This window comes from Solenopsis invicta, chromosome 10 (genome assembly GCF_016802725.1).
Source record: "Solenopsis invicta isolate M01_SB chromosome 10, UNIL_Sinv_3.0, whole genome shotgun sequence".
Lineage (NCBI taxonomy): Eukaryota > Metazoa > Arthropoda > Insecta > Hymenoptera > Formicidae > Solenopsis > Solenopsis invicta.
The window spans coordinates 19468641-19491452 of record NC_052673.1 but is presented as its reverse complement, the minus strand read 5'-3'; the positions used below and the strand labels follow the sequence as shown (position 1 = coordinate 19491452).

At 33.9% G+C, this 22812-nt stretch overlaps 5 protein-coding genes and 1 long non-coding RNA gene across 16 annotated transcripts; 3 read left to right on the top strand and 3 right to left on the bottom strand.

Annotated features, from left to right (window-relative positions):
* Positions 1-280: 280 nt before the first annotated feature.
* LOC113003203 (heme transporter hrg1-A) lies at positions 281-1480 on the top strand. Of its 2 annotated transcripts, none has more exons than XM_039454064.1 (3): positions 281-514; positions 857-998; positions 1254-1395. In XM_039454064.1, the coding sequence occupies exons 1-3, from the start codon at positions 340-342 to the stop codon at positions 1351-1353; spliced, it is 417 nt and encodes a 138-aa protein (XP_039309998.1). In that variant the 5' UTR covers positions 281-339; the 3' UTR covers positions 1354-1395. The 2 variants fall into 2 exon arrangements, with proteins under 2 accessions (XP_039309998.1, XP_039309997.1); XM_039454063.1 differs by having other exon boundaries at positions 283-514; positions 857-1030; positions 1254-1480.
* A 256-nt stretch (positions 1481-1736) lies between these two features.
* Positions 1737-4028, bottom strand: LOC105196646 (peroxisomal membrane protein 11B). 6 transcript variants are annotated; one of them, XM_026131639.2, is made up of 6 exons: positions 3873-4028; positions 3654-3804; positions 3400-3556; positions 3225-3317; positions 2528-2643; positions 1737-2441 (listed from the first exon to the last, which is right to left on the bottom strand). In XM_026131639.2, exons 4-6 carry the CDS (start codon positions 3278-3280, stop codon positions 1951-1953), a joined length of 663 nt encoding a protein of 220 aa, XP_025987424.1. In that variant the 5' UTR covers positions 3281-3317; positions 3400-3556; positions 3654-3804; positions 3873-4028; the 3' UTR covers positions 1737-1950. The 6 variants fall into 6 exon arrangements, with proteins under 6 accessions (XP_025987424.1, XP_025987428.1, XP_025987432.1 ...); XM_026131643.2 differs by having other exon boundaries at positions 3741-3804; XM_026131647.2 differs by having other exon boundaries at positions 3917-4008.
* Positions 4029-4653: 625 nt separating this feature from the next.
* On the top strand, positions 4654-6641 carry LOC105196649. The gene is made up of 4 exons (XM_011162683.3): positions 4654-4861; positions 5356-5475; positions 6257-6343; positions 6433-6641. The coding sequence occupies exons 1-4, from the start codon at positions 4690-4692 to the stop codon at positions 6573-6575; spliced, it is 522 nt and encodes a 173-aa protein (XP_011160985.2). The 5' UTR covers positions 4654-4689; the 3' UTR covers positions 6576-6641.
* Positions 6642-7222: 581 nt separating this feature from the next.
* Positions 7223-13132, bottom strand: LOC105196647 (fibroblast growth factor 1). Of its 5 annotated transcripts, none has more exons than XM_011162682.3 (5): positions 12952-13132; positions 11286-11588; positions 8851-9044; positions 8585-8688; positions 7223-8253 (listed from the first exon to the last, which is right to left on the bottom strand). In XM_011162682.3, exons 2-5 carry the CDS (start codon positions 11549-11551, stop codon positions 8065-8067), a joined length of 753 nt encoding a protein of 250 aa, XP_011160984.1. In that variant the 5' UTR covers positions 11552-11588; positions 12952-13132; the 3' UTR covers positions 7223-8064. The 5 variants fall into 5 exon arrangements, with proteins under 5 accessions (XP_011160984.1, XP_011160983.1, XP_025987387.1 ...); XM_011162681.3 differs by having other exon boundaries at positions 11286-11702; positions 12952-13088; XM_026131602.2 differs by lacking the exon at positions 12952-13132 and adding an exon at positions 12867-12885 and having other exon boundaries at positions 11286-11702.
* Positions 13133-13247: 115 nt separating this feature from the next.
* Positions 13248-15413, top strand: LOC120358780. Its single transcript, XR_005575636.1, has 2 exons — positions 13248-14327; positions 15073-15413. It is a non-coding gene; the product is annotated as an uncharacterized LOC120358780 (long non-coding RNA).
* Positions 15414-16297: 884 nt separating this feature from the next.
* LOC113003201 lies at positions 16298-22216 on the bottom strand. The gene is made up of 2 exons (XM_039454060.1): positions 21755-22216; positions 16298-18641 (listed from the first exon to the last, which is right to left on the bottom strand). The coding sequence occupies exons 1-2, from the start codon at positions 22211-22213 to the stop codon at positions 18456-18458; spliced, it is 645 nt and encodes a 214-aa protein (XP_039309994.1). The 5' UTR covers positions 22214-22216; the 3' UTR covers positions 16298-18455.
* Between the last annotated feature and the right edge of the window lie 596 nt (positions 22217-22812).

Below are 22812 nucleotides of genomic sequence, written 5' to 3'. Positions count from 1 at the left end.
TAATATACAAACAAAACAAAAAAACATGCAAACATTATAGCAACCGACTAACGAACGACTGGCATTCTCAAAACTATTATAACCGTCAATCCGACGACAGCTAATTTCGCCCCGTTGATTTTCTCTCTGATGTGATCTTTACTATAATTTATAAAATCATTATTAAAATCAATATTTTTTTTTAATATTATAAAATTAAATTGTTTTAATGTAACAAATTTGTTTGAATCGTTTTACTAATTTATACGAGACTAACCGACCATGTCTTTAAAATACATACCTTATATCCATGCATACCTTATATCTATGCATGCATACATGTAAAAAAAAAAAAGTTATATGTATGGACTTTTAACAAATTTCGTTGCAAAACAAATATCTAGAGAAATGTTACGCGACGTTCTTTTGCATCTATTAATTAGTGCCGTAGGTATATTGATTGGTATGTCTGCGTTTTTTGTCTTGTTCATCGTTTATGGAAATCATGAAGTTGGATTTTGGTCGATATTAGCAGGTTAGCAATGCGACGTGTTAGCGTAGTGATGGTGGTGATTAAGGTTAAGTTTGAACGAATTTTCAATACTACGTGATATTACATGTTGTTCCAGTTCATTGATAAATTACAAATTTCTAACTACATTTTATTAATATTCTTACTTATTTCATTTTGTTTTGAAAATTTCTTTTGTAATTAGCAAAATGTCAAGCTGCAAAACAATTTATTCCATCTCTATATATGTAATGCGAAAGAGATATTAGCACAATTCACTTTTGTTCCATATGGTTACACTTATGAAGAGCACTTATGAGTACTTGAGAATTTTAATATTTTACTGATATCGAAATGTATATATAGGTGCCTTGGCTGGAGTTTGTTTTCACTTGCATTGGGTAAAAGGCAAGGAAACTTTGGAAAGATGGCATACTAGAGTTACATTACGAAATTTAAATGTTGTGGGCTTTATAAGTGCTGTAACGGGCGTTACTGCACTAATTTGGTATCTGTTTCTTACGTTTTATTACAAAATTCGTAAGCATATTGTTATTATAGATATTTCATATATAAATTTTATATATATATATATGTGTATATATATATATATATATATATATATATTTATTTATTTATTTATTTATTTAAGAACTGTATATTGTTTTGTTTCTCATTTTTCATTTTTTATGTAACTGCACTCTTTATTCGACGGAATAAAAAAAATCCAATACTAGTTGATACATGAGAATTTATTTTGTAGCTATTCGACCAATTTCCGAGAGCACTGTCATAACAGCGGTATGGTCTATGATCTGTGGAAAATGGGGTGTTACGTTAATGTACTACTCAAACAAATATGAATTATTGATCCAAGAGGGAGCATCACCTATACTTACAGAGAGCGCTTAAAACGTGACATTGTTTATACTTTTATATAATATGATATCGCTTTGTTACAAAATATAACAAATGTATCGTCCAAACGTATTCATGTTTTTATTTTTGAGCGAAATGTTGGTACCTTTCAACTTACTAACCAGAAAGTTCAAATGGACGAGTATCGAGATCCATCCACAAATTATTGTTTATATTTCTGTTCGTACATCTTGTTGTTTATTTTTACAAGTTACTTCCCAATGGAATTGAAAAAGATACATATACATGGGTAATCAACCACTGAATTTAGACAGGTTTGGTATAAATTTTTAGAAACTGTTAAATATACCAAAAAAAGAGGAAAATATTGTGTAAGCTTCATTTATTTTCTTTATACTTCGTTAAAAGTAATTATAAAACTATATAACAATTCGATATATATAAAAATATTGCCTCTCTCCCTATATACATTTATAATCAACTGCCTCTCTTTTATATATATATATACATATATGAATAACATAGTGACTATACAATATGCACATGCACCATAGGAATATGAATTTATGAAATATCTTGTCCTAGGATGGGGACAACTTGTAAAGCGGATCGATAATTGTATACAAACCAATCAGAGAAGAAATTATTCCAAGTAAACCTATTGTACCTGGAGTACATTTTGTGACACCTAATGCTGTCAATGGAATAAATAAATCACATCCGTTTTTCACAGTGTCCATCATTATTTCCTTGTGATTTTTTAGAGACGATAATATGTAATATTGCTTAAATGCATTCTTCTCACGTTCCAAAATCTTAAGAATCTCGTAAATATCTCTCACCAAGCTCATAATAATTGTTAGTAACCAATATTTATTAGCAACTTTATTCCATTTTTCTATATTGACTCGTAAAATTCCTACTCTGCCAACCCAGATAAAATGATCCGCTAATAAATATAAAGCATTTGCCATCTTTGCCATGATTAATGTTACTCTCACTACAGGATCGGGATATTTCATCATTTTTAGGGCGGAATAAAAGCTGTCTAAGCATCGTCCAAAGCGCAGTACTATAGGGAAATAAGAAATAAATAATTAATTTGTGTGTGTTAACCATGAAAAAGTACTTTCACACAAACCAAAAAAAGTTTATTACATTTTCGAAAGGAACTAAAAGTGAATTCCAAACTTCTCAAAATTTCTGCGGAATATCTTGTACTATGTCCATTTTGTGCGTAATACCAATATGCTCGACTTCCATATTGAAGCAATCTGCAAAAGACATAATTTTCTGGTTATTTCTGGTAAGAAAGTGTAATAAAGTTTTACAATTCCCAGCCTTAACACTGATAATAAATTTTCTCCAATATTTGAAATTCAATTTAATTCTCAATAAGAATGTTACGATACCTAATTCTCTAATTTTATATGAAAGAATGATGAACGAATACTTATCGAAACCTAATACAATCTTTAAAAAAAATGATTCCTAAATGTAACGATATATCTTTGCCACTTAACTTTAAATAGATTTTAGTAAAATGTTTAATTTGACACTTGTGATTATATATCTTTGGAATACGATATTGAGCTATAATATGAATAACGATCTTTGATGTTTTTCTGAGTAAAAGCAAAGTCTGTTTTAAATTCATCGGAGAATACGTCGTGGAAAATTAAAGTTATAACTTGTAAATAAAAACTATTCAATTTTAGAAAAAAAAATTACATTATACTTGATTATAATTATTGAAGCGAGTGTAATATGTAAACGGAGCGCACAAAGTAGGAAGGAACGAAAAATTTTTTTATCGAATGTTACTTTACTGAGAATTAGTTCGATAAAAACGTACCTTATTATTTTGTCTCTTCCTGCTGTTTGCTCATTCAACTTTACCACGATATCCATGATCTCTTTCGAAAGAATTTAACTCACAATAGTGTAACTATCAAAAACAAAGCAAATATTATTAATAGATATTAAAAAAGTCTTTCGTGTTGAAAACGATACTTCAAATGCAATCTTACGAAGCAAATTCACAGCAAATTGTCCTTTCTTTACGTTTTTCACATTTGTCACAAGTGCATTATATCTCTTAAGATGATCGCTCGTCATTATCAGTAACCAAGAACAGTTATACCGGACTCTGCACTTTAGATGAAATTATACGAAGCAGTGGTGTATCTATTAGGTTAGTACTAGAGGTTATGAATCATCATATATTATTTTATACATCATTATTCATACATTATTATTTATTCATCACATTTGAATTAATTACACTTGTAAATTCTTGTTGTGTGTGTATATATATATTTTTTTTTTCTCAAGATCAGTCTGTCTCTGTCTTATGCACTACTAGCTTTACCTTACGCAAAAAACAAACTTGAGATAAAGCTCTGCTTTCGACCGATGTGGATTCTTAACTCAACCTAAATGAGATTAACGACGTTATTAATGTTGAAATAATACAATTACAACTTGAAATCAAATACACTACTTATTTTATCCAATCGTCCAGTTGATCAAATTTTTCAAACTCACTCTCTCTCTGTCTCTTTCTCTCTGTCTGTCTGTCTATCTCTCTTTCTCTCTATGTAGAAACGTAGCCATTACGGTAACCATAGTCGATAGTCGATATATAGGAATATCGTCAATTTTCGATTGTGTCAAGATTGATCACAAGACCCGAGATCGATAAAAATCGAGAGCATGATGTAAAAAACAAGGTGAAACAACGCGCATCGTCGGTGGCTCGATGCGCGGTAAGAGGCGTGGCTCAATGTGATGCGCCAATGAAATTTGGGACCAAATATATCCGCGCAATTTAAATACGAACAATCATATGTAGTCACACGTACTTAAAATGTAGAAGTTGTTAAAAAAAATATATATATAAATGTAAAAATACTTGAAATTTATTATCTTTAACACAAATCACTGTTGCAATAAACACTGTTGTTATAAACATGAAATATAACAATTTAGCCATACACATAAGCTCATTCTTATAACTTTCCAAATTTCTTCTAATCCAAGTTTAAAAAATTTGAAATCACAATTTTCATTAATGTACAAAGTCTCAACCTTACCTTCACGTTCTTCTTTTTTTAAGTAGCTTTGAATTTCTTCGATTCACCAATTATCTCAAATTCACGTATAAATACAAGTATGCATACGTCCCAGTACCGCAGCCGTAGCCATATTGAATCTCAAAATTTGGACCCAGTTCTGATTGGTCTAGAGTATGGTCTACTGCGCATCTGGTTACTTGTTTCACCTTTCTTCTTACATCATGATCGAGAGCCAATTGTCGGATGTCTCTGCAACTCTGCGCGCACAGACACGCTGAGCGGTTGTTACGCGTTGCGTTACGTCCTTGTTGGTCCTTCTCAGTCCTCCACCGCAGTATAGATATGTCGGGGACGATGACAGCCAAGCTTCAAGACGATATGAATAGTATACCTCTGGCGGACGACGATCCTCAGGGTAAGATTTGCCTTGGGCTTAGATTTGCTCAATTCGCGCTAATTATTTGTCTCTGCTCGTGTATCGATTGATGATTATAACCTATATCGTCTCGAACAATTTACACTAATTGTCCTGATTTTCTGCGTCTTCTTTAACGTTATTTCGTTAAATTTGCTAGCTTAACCGGCTCGATATTTTATTTTATTTTATTTTTTTGTTTGTTTATTCAGAGATTGTTTTTACTAATTGTGTTAGAATTAGTAATGACAATATAAAAACTATTTCATTTCTGCGAATTTGATGTAGAGACATGGAGATGAGCACTATTAATGAGATTTTTAAATTAATTGCCAATTTTAGTTGGAAACTTTTGATTGTTTGCACATTTTATACGTGTAACGGTTTGCTTGTACTTTGGGAATGAAGAATCTTTTTTTAATTTTTTTTTTTTTTAATAATGGAGTAATGGAGACGTTACGTTACTGAGGCGACTTCTCAAACATTATTTATAGTGATAATACCAGAAGAAGAAATTTTGGACAGTGCCTCGCATATATCCGATCCGCTAGGCAGAGGACGTAGCATGGATTCTATACCGTCGACTTTTACCAACGGAAGCTGTAGTCCTAACAGTAAGCGATATTACTGCTCTCTTCTCTCATAATGTAGTTTTTTTACATTGTTTCCAAGTAAACGTATAAAGTAATAATAACTTGTTGAATACTTTTACACTGCGGAAACGAAAATTAACGTTTTGATTACACACATGTTTTTTCGATACCTTTCTACTATGCACGTGGATACACTTGTCAGACGCTTAATTTAAAATATTCAAGAGTTTTTTTAAAAATTCATGAAACATCCGTTAATATTTAGTTGTAGATTTTATAGTTATTTACCGAATATTTTTTAGATTTTTGTTTATAGCGAGTAACAAACTTTGTCAGTCATTCCATATTCCATTTTTTGAGTATACATCAAAGTAAATGGCGGTGCAACGATTTGTCTAAATTTTTTTAAGAATTTAATTACAAACAACATTTTTTATATAATTATAATTGATATACCTGTAGAATAAGTTCCCACATGGATTCGATACGTCCACGTGAGACATTACATTCATCTATGTAATAGCCTCTCAAGATCTTTCTACTTTTTTGGAGAGGATAGCCGGATAAACAAATTTGTTTGTTTCACAATTACGAATAAATGTAGATAATATTATTACAAACGTCTTGGATTCACGTGTATAACTGGAGACTCAAGTATGCAAAATTTTGACTAATGTTATCAAATAGTTGTTATGCGATTAAAGAGAAAGTATTAATAATATCAACTTGAATAAAATTTTTGCTTTCATATAAGATTGTAATATCAAATTGTAGTTTGTACAAGGACTTGTATTCGTCATAGGCTTAGATCCAGATATTAGTCCAGATGAACAAGAAGAAAAAGCTAGATTGATCGCACAGGTTCTTGAACTGCAAAACACTTTGGATGGTACGTGTATATTTCTGTAAATATTAAGGTTGCGGAAGAATATATCTATTGGCACTTTTATCGAGTGCAAATATATGTGTTCCGTTTAGATCTGTCGCAAAGAGTGGACAGCGTGAAGGAAGAGAATCTCAAGCTGAGGAGCGAAAACCAAGTTTTGAGCCAATATATTGAGAATTTAATGTCGGCATCGAGCGTGTTTCAGTCAACGAGTCCCAACACCAAAAAGAAATAAATTTTACGTCATATTGATTAAATGTATTAGACAATTTCTGAATAAGAGAATTACGAATCAAAGTGATTATTTCGAGTTTCCTGTATGTGCATATGCACTTAATTACGATTTACATTTAGCAAAAGGTAAAGATCGCAAAATTTTTACAGATTTCTCCGCCTTTCGTGTTTAATTTGTCATCTTTTTTAACGTGTATTTATTTTGTATGGAAGAAAAATCTTCTCTGATAATCTCTTACATCTGACTGTTCTCAATCAGATATAATCTTTTTAAAGTAGATAAGACTTAATAATATATATTCGCTGTGACTGTGACTTGAAACACGCTTATAATTATAATTGTATGTGTGCACCAAAGAGATCCATTTTACACTTGATCAATTTTTATGAGACGTAAGCGTTTTGCTAAATGTTTAAGAAAGAAATGTTTGTTGAGTGAAAGCTCATCATTTTGAATATAATTTAATTTGTCTAATTTTTTAAAATTAAGACTAGATTAATTTTTATAAATCAAATGCGCATAATATTAATAATATATATATTTATTGCACCAAATTGATAACAACAACAAAATTTAATTCAAACGTTATGCGAAAAAAATAATATAATAGGTCGAGTAGAAATATTTCTAATAATTTAATATTTATCTATTTTTTAATTTTTTATTTGACATACAACGTCGTTAACTTTAATTAATAAATGTTTTATATATAATTACCAATTCATCTCTTTTTTTATACATTTACTTTTCACATTTCTGTGCTTCAAAAGTTTACACACAAAATACACACATTTGAATATTAAAATGTTTTATATATGTATATATTTTTTTGTCGAGATATTCGCTTTTTAATAGAAAATTCTTGTCTTAAAATTTTAATCTATTAATATATACGCATTGTTTGTAGACGTACAAAACAAAATAATGTATAAGACACTATGTGCAATACGCTATAATTGACATATTATGAAAAACTGATGTTCGTACATTATTGTTTATACGTTTTAAGCAAGATGATCGAATAAATTTAGATATTTACGAAACGATTCAAGTTACACATGCAATCGTCTCGCTTGTAAGCGCATTGATCCGACGTCAACGTAATAATAACAATAATAATAATAATAATAATAATGATAACAACAGTAGTAATAAATATGTATCTGCTACAAATGAGAAACTGCGATAGAGTTTCAGTTTGAGGGCACAAGCGGAATGCACATTCCTAAATTATCTCATTGTTGAGTGACACAGTGTTATAATAAACATTATATTCTATTGTGAAACGTTACTGTTTCGATGATTTTTGGTTGCTCGCCCAAACGATTTCCTTATTTCTTGTCGCGAGACGTCACCTCTGCTTATAAAGCTCCACTCGCTCATCGTTATCCTAAAATTCTTTCTAAAAAAAGTTAACAAATATCAGGGATAAGAAATGTGGGCCCCATAAATTGTCCATCCGTATCTCGAGAGTTTTCAGAATAGTCGATCAATCCTGTTGGATAGCCGAAAATTGTATCGCTTTTTGTCCCCAAAATGTTTTCGGCCCGGGTTTTGCGCGTCCATTTTTCTTTACTCCTATCCACCAGCCATATCGCACGTATTTACGCGATCGGAACGCATCGTAGGAACCAATGCTCCATTGTTCCCATTCGGTATTGTCTTTAGTCATATTTATCTGAAATGAAAATTAGTTGGACGAGTCAAACTTGTACTTGTAATCATTAAAATTTTTTAAATTGTTTTTTAAAATATTAATGATTATCTCGAGCGAGACATTTTTTTGTACATTGCGACCAATGCGATGATTAGGTAACGTTGATAAAAAGTTGTTCCAAGAAATTTCACGCGAAACACGTGTAGAATTTCATAGAGCGCTATATAAAATTCTATATAAAATACAGCTACATATAGTGGATACTATAGCTCTTGTTAAAGGCTTCTGTCAAACGATGGAAAAGTTTACTCATCGTTACATTTTTATAATTAACGTACAATATTATTCTCACCTCTCCGTACAAGCGTCCCTTCTCGTTGAATGCCAAGTAGAGTCTCGTTTCGATACTTTGTATTCTGATAACGCCGAAAGATACCGGTGTCGCGTGAAGCAGAGCTATAAGAGCGTATATAAAGTACTCGCGAGTAATAAAAATCTTAATGGTGATTGTATAATAGTTTTAAATTGCTTTTATGTAGCATACGATATATGTTATAGAGATTTTTATTTTACTCGAATTGATATAATATATTTAGAGTGACGTGGATATACATGTACCGTGTGAGTCCTCGTTTTCGGATAATCCTTCGACCCGTCCTGACGGCGTAATTGCCAGATGATACCCGGTACGGCAGTACAGCTTAATTATTCGGCAATTGTAGATAGGATTTTTCGCCGGCTGTCGAGGATCCCATATTACGTAAGGTGAATACTCGCGTGATTTGGATTTACGTTCAATGTTGCGTGGCGTTCTACAATTGTAATCAGATAGTCCATAGATTATCATCAGCGTGTTACGTAACGCGGACGGAAGGATAGAGAATAAATCTGTGTATTATTTTCCGACGAGAAAGAAACCATGCACTTTTGTCCAATAAACCAATATTAATAAAGATCGCGTTGATCGAAAGTAATAGGAAATGTAATAACGAATTATTTTTATTACCAATCGACATAATTTAGCAGCTAAATAATACTATTTTATTATTATCTCCATATTATACAGGTATATCTTGAGATACTCTCGCTATTTCTCTCCAAGGTTTGTCTTTGCCACTATACACATAAGGGGTGTTGACAGAGGGATCTTTATAGAGCGCGCGCGCTGCGAAATATAGGTCGGCCAGTTTTTCCAGGTCAGCGAGCTCCGTGAATGAAGCGCACTGCACGCGATATATCGTAGGCGTTCTCCCGTTCTCTTGGTTAATTTTAAACCGATTCTCGGAGGAGAGGAAACGAAATGTCGATAGGCTTTGTGCCAGAGATTTACGCCAACGAACCGCTTCGAACCGCCATTGGGAAGCGTATATGTTAATTTTACATGGCTTCGTGCACAACCGCGATATCCACGCGATACGGCTTTCCGTGATATCAACGCGATACACACTATGTTGTAAATAAAATTTATTTTTACGCAAAAATGTTCAAAGTCAAATTGTCAAAATTCTTTTCATCAGTTATTTTTGCTTGTATATATAAAAATAAACGACAAATGTCTTTTTTCTCTTTTTCTTTAAGTTAAGACATTCATATAAAGGGCGGAATCGCGTGAATCATTATAGAGATGAAGAGCGCGTATTAATTTGAGCTAATTCTTATATATTAACGTTATATGTATATCTGCTACCTTTGTTTAGTGTATAAAAATTATTACATCTCATATTTTTCTCAGACATGGCAGATATCGCGTTAAGAAAAAAAGTACTTATTGTTAATTTTGGCCGCGCGCGCGCACGCGTGCGATAATTAAGGCGCGATGCTGGAGTCGTCAATGTTTTATAGATAAACTCGATTTACAATATACAGACCTCTACGTTGAAGCCTTTATCTTACGTATACGTATATGTATGTACACTGCAATTTGTCAAACGTTCTATTCTCTTAAATTAGGCTTTCCGAATTAATTCTAAAGATTCAACCCTATTCATTTATTTATTTTACAGTCGGCTTTGCCTTTATTTTGCACAAATGACCCGCGTAACGTTACCCACGAAGTAAATGAGTCTGTGAATTAATTGATTAGAATCGATTTTAGTCGCCATATTAAATTAAAAATCGATAAGAAAATCTGTAATGTTTACATTTTTTCCTGTGTTTGGCAAAACATGGACCATACGTCAGCGTGTATTTTAATTTTGTAAAAGGAATTATATTTCTGTAAAACCAATAGTACTAACCAAAGTACTTACAACTTATTTAATATTTAACAAAATGGTATTTTTGTTGGTTTATATAAACAGACGACTCTAGCATCGTCTTAATAAATAACAAAAAGATTTCGTAGATATATTACAATAGTAGATGAATGTCTCTACCTCTGTACGTGCGTGAAAAAATCTCTTCCAATACGTAGGGACGTAATAATTCTTCCCTGTTTCCAATGTCTATTGGAAAATTACTCCAATTCTCTCTCTCTCTCTCTCTCTCTCTCTATATATATATATATATATATATATATATATATATATATATATATATATATATATACATATACATATATATATAGCGTGCGTATAACATTTCTAGCCCCAAACTCGAGTCAAGTGTCGATTATAATTTCGCGTTGTCGCGCTCACTTGATACCGTTAATAACACGATAACTATACAGCTAGCGCATCTGCGCTGACCCTGTGACGATATGGAGCAGAAAGTTAATCGAGTCAAGTGATCAATGAATGTACATTTTATAGCATATGCTCCAACAGGGCGACTAGATAGACGAACGTGCCGTGTGTGTGTGTGTGTGTGTGTCCAGTAACGCCGTACGCGGGGCATTTTATCTCGTTTCGGCAATTATGCTAAATCGTCCATTGACGCCAATTACCCTTTGGGGCCGGGTAAAACTCGGATGAAACGCGAGCAAAATGGCCAACGGATGAATTTTTCATTTCCATTGAACATTGAGATATTTTTTGTTATCAAGTGTGCAAACTGAAGACCGTTCGTGGCGTGCATAGACGATTCAACTATAAATCCGCGAATGACGACTTTACCCGCCGTTTCCGTGGAAGGTGACGGTCGAGGTCGGGCGGGCGGCTGCTGCTGCTGGTCTTCTGGTTTCCCTCTTTTTCCGCAGGCCACCGCGAGCGATACCCTGCACTTTTCCGTTTTCCGTCGTCACGTCCTCGTCCCTCTCCTCCTTCTCCGAAAGGGACAATTCCGTGTCATAGCTGTCGTCGCTGCAACTGTCGTCGATATCGCTGCACTCTTCGTCGCACGTTGGCGCTTCTAGATTTTCGTGAATCCAGCGCAAACTCATTTTCACTTGGTTTCTCCGCGCGGCGCGGGCGCTGCTGCTGCATAAATTCACGAATCCATTTTCACATCGCGCATCTAGCGCTAAAAATCTCTGTGGTAATTTATTTCGATTTATTTCGCTAACGCGAAAACAGCATTCTCCGTGGCACTCTCTATTAGTAGTCACAAGTAGAAAATAAGAATCGTGTGCGACAGTGCGACAGCGCATTTGCGACCAAATGCTACGAGATATACTTGTATGGCTATATGAATCTGCGCGCAGAAGCGTACGTTTTATGAGCTGTTGAACTGCACATTTTTATTGGGAAACTAACATCGATGCTCGATCGTTCGAATGGTTGAACGTTACATTACGTTTTGAACTTCATTAAGATGATGACGAGAGGTGCGCGATGCGTTTCACGTTATTTGAAAAGGCGACTTCTAAGGACTAAGAATTAAGATTTGTGGCAATGTTTCGTATATAAATACTATTGTATCTCACAATCAAAAATATATCGTGTAAAAATTGCATGTAATATTTTAATTTGCGATTTCTCGAGAAAATCGAGGAATCAGCTCTAAGAGCTCCTTTTTCCCGCAGCAGCATCGTTCTCACGAAAGATTTATCGAGAGTGTGTAAGAGATAGTAGGTGAAATTTGAATCTATTCACGAATGTCGGTTGGAATACTCAGGCGTGTGAAATATTACTCATTCGAGGCAAAATAAACGGTAGTGTATAGCGTTTGAGATTTAACGGTATGCAGGTCTCTCGGTCTACTAGCGGCCGTGCGCAACGAGTATGTACGAGTACGATAAAATAATTGCGCATCGCGGAAATCGCGCATGCATTTATGCGCGAAAGTAACGTTAAACTGATCGAGTATATTCTGTCTTTTCTAAACAGACATGTCGCGCGCAAATTTACTTATGAATACAAAAATTATTACTAATTTAGGCTGCGGTAACGATTGTCGACTGCAATTACTGAATTCGATAGGAAGACTTGGATGCGCCAGTGCGCTAGCGCGCTAATTACAATACTTACAGCTATCGTTACTGTAATACGTTTGCAACAAGCGCAATGACAACAAATATGTTACATCGTTTCACACATGACTTCGTACATACATCGTGTACGCCATGCCAAGTTCCTTGCGAAATTAGTTAACGATTAAAAAGAAGAAAAAAGATATGTGTATCGAGGTGTCGTAGAAGCTAGTTGCGATGGTCGTTTCACAGCGAAATTTTATTCGCTCATTCATTTCAATACTCTTATTTCTTTGAATGAAAAATATAATTCTCTTCGATCACACGACACACTCGAGATACTTATCTCGTCCACACGCGTGAGCTTGATCCGATCCACCGAGCTTGATGATCGCGCGAGGCGTGAGGCGCGAGACGCCCGCGAGACCTACCTGGGTGCTCCACGTTTATCACGCGACTGAGTTGCCCAGTTCTCACGTTCCCGTGGCTCGTCGAATAATAACAGACACGACGCCTCGACGGCCTACCGACCGCCGCGTCTCACCGGCGGCGGCGGCGGCGTCGGCGTTCCGTGGATCTGTGGCAGAAATTCGCTGTGAAGCGAATTAAAAAATGTCTCCCCAAAGTCCCCGAGCGCTTTTCCAAGAGCATACGCACGTGCGCGCATCTTTTATAGGTGCACCCCCCCCTCTCTCTCTCTCTCTCTCTCTCTCTCTCTCTCTCTCTCTCTCTCTGAGAGAGTAATGTTCGTTTTGGTAATGTCGTTTCTTCTCGAGAAACCTTTGACCTTTTAACGGCGTACTCTCCGGCCGCGCGTCGATTATTCGATCTAGCCTTGAACGGAATTATTGATAAATCAGTTACGATCTTTCTTCTTATTCCTCCAATTTAAAAACTTCTGTTGTCATCGAAAAACTAATATATTTACAATGTAACGAAATGAGCGATCAAAATAGTTTATTAATTTATTATAAATGTATCTTTTCTAAACGCAAGTTGTTACAGTGTCTTTGTACGTATAATATTGAATGTCGCGAACAAACGTAATATTTCGGAAAGTACGAAAAGATTCAAACAGTTGTAAAAGCGGGGAACGAATGGTGGAACGGAATCAATCTTTTTTCTTAAATCAAATTTTCAAAATCACAAGATTATGGCCATTATTTAACAATAAATTTCATCGTTTCTTTTACATTATATTCGTTATTTTGTTACATCTTCTAGTTATTTTGTTTATAAAAATATTATAGTAGAGTTATCAAAAATTTTCAATTGAACAATTTACTTAATGTTATAGATTATATATTTTGTATTTTGTATTATGAACAATTTTATCCTGACAATTTGCCATATACCTACATGTAATTACTTATATACTCGTATGTCTCTTTTTTGAAAAACAGTTACAAAAACAGTGTTTTCTTGATTAATATTTTTAGACGATGTTTAAAATTTCCAACGTTTATTCAATTTTGAACATAAAAAAAAAACATCGGAATAATCGTCATAAGATTAATTGTGTACAAATTCATGAAACACGTGAAATCATTATGAATCGCAATCGCCTTACAGGTGAGTCGTCGTGAGTGGTAGTGCAACGCTCGCCCACGCTCGCCCCGCTCTTATCAGCGGCGATGAGGCCAAGTAGTCGCGTCCGCGTCGCGTCCCTCGTCAGAGTTCACCGGCCGATCGTGATTGTTGTACCTGCGGAAAATGTTATGGCTATCGATCGATCGCAGTACACTTCGATACAACTAATAACGGTCGGCTGCATCGAATCGCAGCGAAGCGATGCGTAATATACTCGGTAAGCATTAGAATTAACCCTCGGTGAAGCCCACGGTCATGCAATTTTCACTGTGTGACCGTCGAGTGATTGGGAATCAGCTTCAATAGATGACTTGTGAGAGAAGCCACGCAATTTTTATCATCATAATTATGACGCAGCGGATCAAATGCAGAATCCTGTGCAGAATCTGTAATAAGAGGATTTCAACTGTAATAAAAAAATAAAAAAAAATACAATATTGCGTTTCACAAAGCAATTCGAGCAATCTTGTTAATTTATAAATGTATTTGATTTTCACTTACTACGCTATATTTATACACCTATTTTTATTGTATAAATGAAATTGTATAAATGTAAAAGCTCTATTACGTTTTCTGCAAACTAACAAAGAAAAACCTTCAGATATTTAATTAATATTACGAACAATATAAAATACCTTTTATACCAACGTTGCAAAATTGTTACTAAATAGCCTTGTTGCATTATAGTCATTATTATGTAATATCAATCAGTTTGAAAGTACTAAAGAACAAAGAAAAAAAATTGTATTTACCAAATTGTATTGTATTGCATGTATAAGCGCTATAAAAAGTTTTTATATTATTGTTAATAATCTACAAATCTACAATTTATTATGTATTATAAGAAGCAGCTACAAGTTAACCTTATCCAACCCTCAAACGCTTATCCAACTTGTTAAAATCAAGATATATAAAATGTCTTAAATATACTGGAATTATTTTCTCTTATTTCTTCTTTGTAGAGATTGCGTACTCGAGCAACTGCCTTTGCATCCTTGATCAATTTCATCGAAGCGTTGTCTCAAGCGATGTCCACAAAGAGAGCAACTCCATGACAGTGTCTATTATTACCATACTGTCGATGGATAGCTCTCTTCATAGCGAGCGCTTCACCCTTAAATTGGATTTGGATTTTCCTTCCATCCTCTGTAATGGTCCAAATACTCGATTGACAAAACAGAAAAATAACTAGACTACGCACACTACGCCTTATTACACTGCCCATATCTTAATTACCCACAATCTTTAATTTTATCTTCAATTTTAAAAAGTTTTATTCACAATGTTCACAAAAAAAAAAAAATATTGAAAACTGAAAATATCCTAAAATTCTCAGTAAATATTTTAACAATTTTTAATTGTGCAAAGTCGCTGTTTTCGTAATACTGATTTATTGAAAAATTTAAAAAATTTATTTACTCAAAATAGCTACTTGGAATAAACAATGTTCGTAGCTTACTTGCAACTCGCTTAACAACTTTGTTTACAACTATCAATGTCTCGATATCGAGATGATGTCATTTATTTCGCTTCTGGTATCTGTAAATAAAATACGTATCGTTAGTTTGTTACATCTATCCGAAAGATTAGAATGTCAATGTACAAAGCATGTTGTAATTTTGTTATGGAAAATTTCTTGAAATAAACACATCGTATGTGCCAAAAGAAACTTTCTCGTAGAAAGAAGTTTACTAGCCGTAATAAATTTTGCGCGATAATCGTTATCGCGCGAGAGTCATTATACACGATACATGCAGCAGTGGCGTGTCGTAACACGAGAACCCTGAGTAAACTCGTCAGCAAGATTTTAACCTGTTGCTGTACCGAAAGATGGATGAATTTGTCATAGAAATATTTATTTATTTCATTTCCTCTAGATATTGAAAATTTTCAATAGATATATATAGATAAATAAGGAAGGAGAGAGAGAGAGAGAGAGAGAGAGAGAGAGAGAGAGAGAGAGAGAGAGAGAGAGAGTATCGTGGTCGCCATTTGTATAAAACGATTTGCACACTTTTTTTATCCAATAGTATAAATGTATATTAGATTTTTAATCATACAGTTTTTAGAAACAAACCTCGAAACCTTCGGTTGTGGAGAGTAAAAAGATTTTGATTTTTTTTTCCTTCAAAACATTCCGCTCAAATTTTTCTAATCTTACCTCTACACTCTCATATATTATGTAGCTTTTTCGTTTTTTTTTTTTTTTTTTTCAAGTCGATAACCGTGATTGTAATTTTTTACAAGTATCAAGTATACTTGATAATTATTCTCGTGCCTCTCTCTTTTTAATTCAATCGATTCTCATGTCAATGTTATTATTAACATTTGATATACGTGCTGTGCCGCCTGCATTTGCTCTTTGTAAACGACTAGCTTCTCTTTTCATTTGCAAATTATTATTTTTGTTTTATTTGTAATACACCGCGAGCAATATTAACGTTCCGCAATAGCAATAACTAGTCCGCGCGATCGCGATACGAGGAAGAAAGAGCTAGGCAGCCCCTGAAAGAGGCAAAAGAGTGCTCCTCCAAGTTAGCGCGCGCGGCGCGCGGCTCGTTATCGGAAAGGTGCGAGGAGCCTCTTCCTCTTTAGCGCGCCGCCATCTGATTGCACCGCAAACATAACTGCTCCGCTACCAGCTCGTGCCACGACTCGTTAACACTTTTTTTTTTCTTTCTTTTCCCCCGTTACTCTACGATTCACCGCGAAGCACGAAAAATTGCAAGTCGATGCGGCACGGCGCGGCGCGGCGCGTTCGATGTTCCCTTTAAAATTAATCGTAAAATTAGAACTTAATCCCTACAAGATGTATAACTTGTTTAATATTGAAAAGTGAGAAAGAAGGAAGATTTAAGAGACTCGAACAATTTTGTAATAATTTTGTAGCAGTTTCTATCGCTTTCGACACATTGTCTCTCGGTTTTTCATCGCGATAACTCGATAACTACAACGCTATCGTAGTGAATATTTAAATATTGAATCAATATCAATATAAATTAATATTATAATATTGCGACGCGGACGATGGTCCCTTTCACCGTTTAACCGTTTCCCTATAACAGAGAGCTATATGTACATATATTGTGCTAGTACCTTTAATTCTTGCCAATTCTTTCTGAAATGGCCAAGTATTCGTAAGATTCCGGTGTCGTGCCAACTTGGCGTCACTCGTAATTAACGTGCTTCAACTAATCCATGTACAAACCTGTATGACATAAACGAACGGTACGTCGCGTCGCGTCGCAACGACACATTCCCGAGATGGAGCGAGATCGTTCCGCGTTCTATTTACTCAGATGACATTTTCACTGCGCGGTTACGAGCAACTGCTTAAACAGTCGTTAATTCGGCGATTGCAGCGCGAAAAGTGTTGAAATTTCAGTTAAACTTTGAAAATTACTCTTTGCATTTTTAATGCAATTACCTCTGGAGAAGCGTAAGAAGAGGGATAATGTGTGTGTGTGTGTGTGTGTGTTATGAGTGCCATCTCTAATCTATATATATAAATTGGACTCTTTAAACATCTCGTGTACTATTGATTCTAATAATTCCAGTTGTTCCATACACATTCAGTATGGAAAATAAAATTTCTTCATTTTACAAGTTTTTATAGAAATTTTATACAAGGTAGAAAAAAAATTTTTGTCAAGTTTACATTAATGCCAGTTATAATAAATTATTAATCGCATAACGTTCAGAGCAGAAAAATCAGCTCCGATTTTCAATCGCTTAATACAGTTAATATCGCGCGATGAAACGTACGCGCGCGCGTCTTTGAGAGCCGCCTGATTGCACCTTATCAGCGAGTGATGCGATAAGGCGATAACGAAGCGAGTCACTCCGGCATTACCAAAAATCCTCGGCAATAATTCCCCCGAGTAGTAAATTTTAATAAATTACGCGTACAAACGTAACTCCTCACTCATCCTCGCGCCTCAAACATACATGTACGACGATGTATATACATGTATAATACGAGTACATAGTCTGGGGGGCTAGCCGCATTAATTACAACACACCGGGTTAATTTACAAGTGGCTGCACGTCCTCTCCGGTGGTTTACACGAAACATAACGTACTATTACATAATCGATCTTGGTCTTCATTCGCAGTCGGCATTATATTGTTTTTCCTTTCGGTACCAACCGATACCGAATAAGGCGGTAGACGACGTAGACGACGTCTCCTCCCGTTGCAGAGCTCGAAACGATTACTTGTATATCGTTATATACGATCGAAAATGACCAAGTTACACGATTAATAAACGAACATAGTCGAATCGACGACACCTGTGTTAATTAAAAAGTGAGCGATCTATGTATTATTATCTCAATGCGATATATTATCGAAATGATTCCGCTATACTAGGTACGATACGATCACCGCTAAAATTTTCAATCGGTGATGTAATATACCGTATGCAACTAATCGCGTTTATGCCAACGTTCATACGACGAAATCTTATCTTCACTGACGAATTATTTTTGAGGAGACTCGCAAAGACTGCCGTAAAACCGTCGTCGTCCAACTATAAGATAAAAGAAGTAAAGTGAAGCGGAGCGTGAAACAAACTTGCTTGAATTTACTTAAAGATATTCGACATTATGGTTTGTAGGAAAAAGTACAAGCTAGAATATGATAAAAAATTTTTCCATTAATTATAATATTATACGAGTAAATGTTTCGTTACGCACGCGATAGAATTGCCAATAGCTGTCAAATTGAAGACGCGATGTATAAAATATTATATACTATATATATACATGTTTTTTTTACAGATTACGTATTACATATTTAAATGAATTTTAATTTTTGGACACACAAAATATTTATTTCCAATGATATCTACTTGTCATATCTTCATGCGCTTGATACAAAAATATTTGATAGTTTTATTATCAAGTTCTATTTCATATTATATTTGACAATTAAAATACAACAAAATCATTTTATAAAATTATATAATTATGTTAATAATAATACTATAAATGAATCATTTCTTTAAAGTTCCAACTGATTTAATCCTTAATTTATTAAAAGAATTTTTTTCAATCTTATTGCTTTCTTTTAAAGCAAATTTCTTTTTTCTTTTTTTTTTTTTTAAGAAAAATAAAAACGATTCAAATCTGCAATACATTTTTTATTGATTTTTTCCCTCACAAAAAAACCCGTTGTTTCGTTATGTGCAGTTGTATAACTGGTATTGCTTTTATTGTTTTTTATTACTTATTATTTTTATTATACGAAACTATCACTCTGTATCAAGAAATACTAGCACTGCGAAAATCGACTTTACGCGTTATCACGTTTTTATAACGCTATCTCATTTAATATTTTTATTTTTTAAATCAAAAGTTAAATTTTCAGGAATTTTACACACACATTTATTTTTATTAAACGTTTTGCATTCTATTTTCACTACAATTTATGTCATTTACTTATTAGTGTAACATTGCACTATTTTTAACTTTAGCTTGTAGAAACAAATCCAGCAACTTACAATGTACTTAATATTTAATAAAATAATACGTAAGGAATTATTAATTTTTAAAATGTAATTTTTATTTTGATCCAAATTTATGGCTATGAAACATGAGTGAACAGAGTCATACTTAAATCAATTTCATAGTTTTTATTCATAATTCTATTCTTTTTTATTTCAAATTTTGATTGATTCATTTAATTGATAAATTATCCTAACAAATTCTAAATACAAATATTAGAAATTGAAACAAGTGATATGCGCGCGCGCGCGTGTATGTTTGCGCGTGTGTGTATATGTGTACGCGTGTGTGTATCAAACGTATTAAAAATATATTTCAATCAAGTAATAAAGATATACGATTTCATTTCCCTATCTTACGTTATATTTGAAAAGTTGAATGATAACTTTTTATTTCTTTTTCATCTATCGTATAATTTAGATTTATGGGATATAATTATTTTTTTATGTAAAACACGGATATTGCGATTATTGCGAAGCAAAACTTATTGTTGCAACTCTGAAAAATGTTAATTGTTCTTTAACCGATCGATATAATAGCATTGATGTCCTAATAACACGTGAGAAATCCCATTTGTGATTTAGTCGTTAATTTTATACATTCATTATTGATCTTTTTAATATCGCCTTTGAATATTAACTAATAATTTGTTACAATCTACAAAGCAAAAGACAGGCATATATCTTTTTCTTCTTTAAATTCTAACGCTAAAACAAACCTTCCGTTACTTTATTTTACCTAATATATTTTACTAATATAATTTATTTACGAGCATAATTGCGGGGTCTACAATTGCATAAATGTTACGACCAACAAAATGGACTTACAATTAGTGGCTGCAGGACAGTTGAGTTTCCTTAAATGAATATAGGCAGTTCTTATATTTAAAAATTATTGACTACGTCATTAACTGTATAAAAAATATATAATATATATACGTATATAATACTTGTGTATTAAAACATTTAAATACCTACTTATTTTATGAAACACGTTTACAAGTGCAACAATTATTACTGTTGTAACAAGTGTTTTTTTTTTTTATGTATACAACATGTAATTCTTTTATCATTTTTGTATCTATGTAAATGATATTGAACGTTTATTTGAATAGTTTTTTTTTTTTTTTAACTATTTAATCAAGCTTGAGATAGGCGGCAAATATAGTGTTAAATACATGCTAACAAATCAAAATTTGACTTTCAATCTTGCGATCGATAATCGAGCTAATCGGTGTCGATGAGAATCGTTTTAATTATTCGCTATTAACGCTATTACTATATCATCATCAATCGTATCTATATATATCAATGACAGAAAGGAAAAAATATGATACATGTATGTTAAATCTAGAAGAAAAATGAACATTACGATAGACATTATGAAAAAGTTGAAAAATTATCTAAATGAGTTGAGAAAAAAAGTATAGATATTTATCAAGACATTTAAATAACGAGAATGTGGCTGTACCGCATTGTATCGATTAAATTATTAACTTACAAAAGTATAATAGTCATCCGTTAAGTTTAATCTCTTCGATCGATCGATCCAAGTAAGTGATAATTTTCTTTTCATTTTAATGGCCGTAACGTCGAATATGAAAGCAACATTAAACAACCATATTCTATTATCGGTTCCAGTCTTGGGGAAAAAAATATCTCGATATCTCACGTTAGGGTTGGCACATAGAAATTATCATTTCCATAGGTCGATGAGTAGTGTGACGGCCTCGCGACTGTGCGTTACGTAACGTAAGTGGAGCGTACAACGTACGTATTGGCCCGATCGCGCGATTGTTCTTTCAAATTTACACATGAAAAGATAAACGACTGAGTGAGAAAATTTCTTTTCAGAAAAGACGAGTGATGAGTCGTGAGCTCGAAATATGGAGAAACCGAAGGTTCTACAATACTATCGATCGATAAATCTATCTTGATCCCACGATCGATTCCACGTTCTCTCTTCACTTTCCAAACGAGATAAAAATCGAAAAAAAATCAAAAAATGTCTGAAAAATTAGAATGCGGATTACGTTTCGGTAACCATCCGCTTCGGTAACGGACGATCGTTTTGTCATTTGCTTCGATATTCGATCCATAAATCGATCTGAATCATCGAACCGATCCATCTGGCTTACCTGCGAAAATCCGCGATCCATCTCCGCGCTGCCGCGAAAGTTTCCTTGGCCTTCCTCGGCTGGCAAATCTTCGGAACCGCAATTCGGTCCGACTACGATAAATCGGCGCGATATCGGCGGAACGCCGATCGCGAGTGGCGATACGACAAAAATTCGCGGCAAACTTGAATTGAACGGCGGAATGAACGGACGAAGGAGGAGTTCAAGAACGAGTGACGTGGACGTCCCACGGCGTCGACTCATATACTCTACCCGCCAATCTGACGTCACGGGCGCGTTTCTTATCAGCCAGGAGGCCCAACACCTGTAAAGCCCACACCTGTCGGCGGTGAGCTTAAGCGCCGTCGGAAACACGCCCAGCTCGTTCGACGACGACGACGACGACGACGACGACGAAAGTTTTTGTAAAATGTTATTCGCAAATCGCCAAAGTGCATCCGGTATTCGATTATGCCGCATTAGTAATATAGTTGGATCCTTAATTGTTGTTTAAATAAGAGATCTAAAGATATCTAATTTCTAAGACATTTCAATAAGATTAATTCTTTAATATCTCAAAGAAGAATTTTTTTTATATTTTAATTGAACAGAGAAAATATAAAATGTCTGTCTTTGAGACATTTAAATGAGAAAAGTTTTAATGAATACATCTAAGCATTTTCTTAATAATTCTTGCGACAACGATAAATTAATGCAATTTTGCAGCTACCGATTTTCCGAAGAGAGAGAGAGAGAGAGAGAGAGAGAGAGAGAAAGTGTGCAGAGAACGTTAAAATTTTATCGAAAAATACTTTGATGAAAATTTAAATGCGCTTCGAAACTTCATCTTGTTAATATCACAAAATATTGGAAAATTCCGATTATTTTTTCAACAATTGAACGGAGATCTCTTTTAATTGATAAATCTAATTTGCTTTACACATAACAGAGAGCATTTTTTGTGAAAAATATCACATTTCTCAATCTCTTTTTACTTTTTAAAAAAAATTAAGTTGCATGCACTTTTGACCATTCATCATTTTACATAAAAATAAAAATTACAAGAGACGCGACAAGCT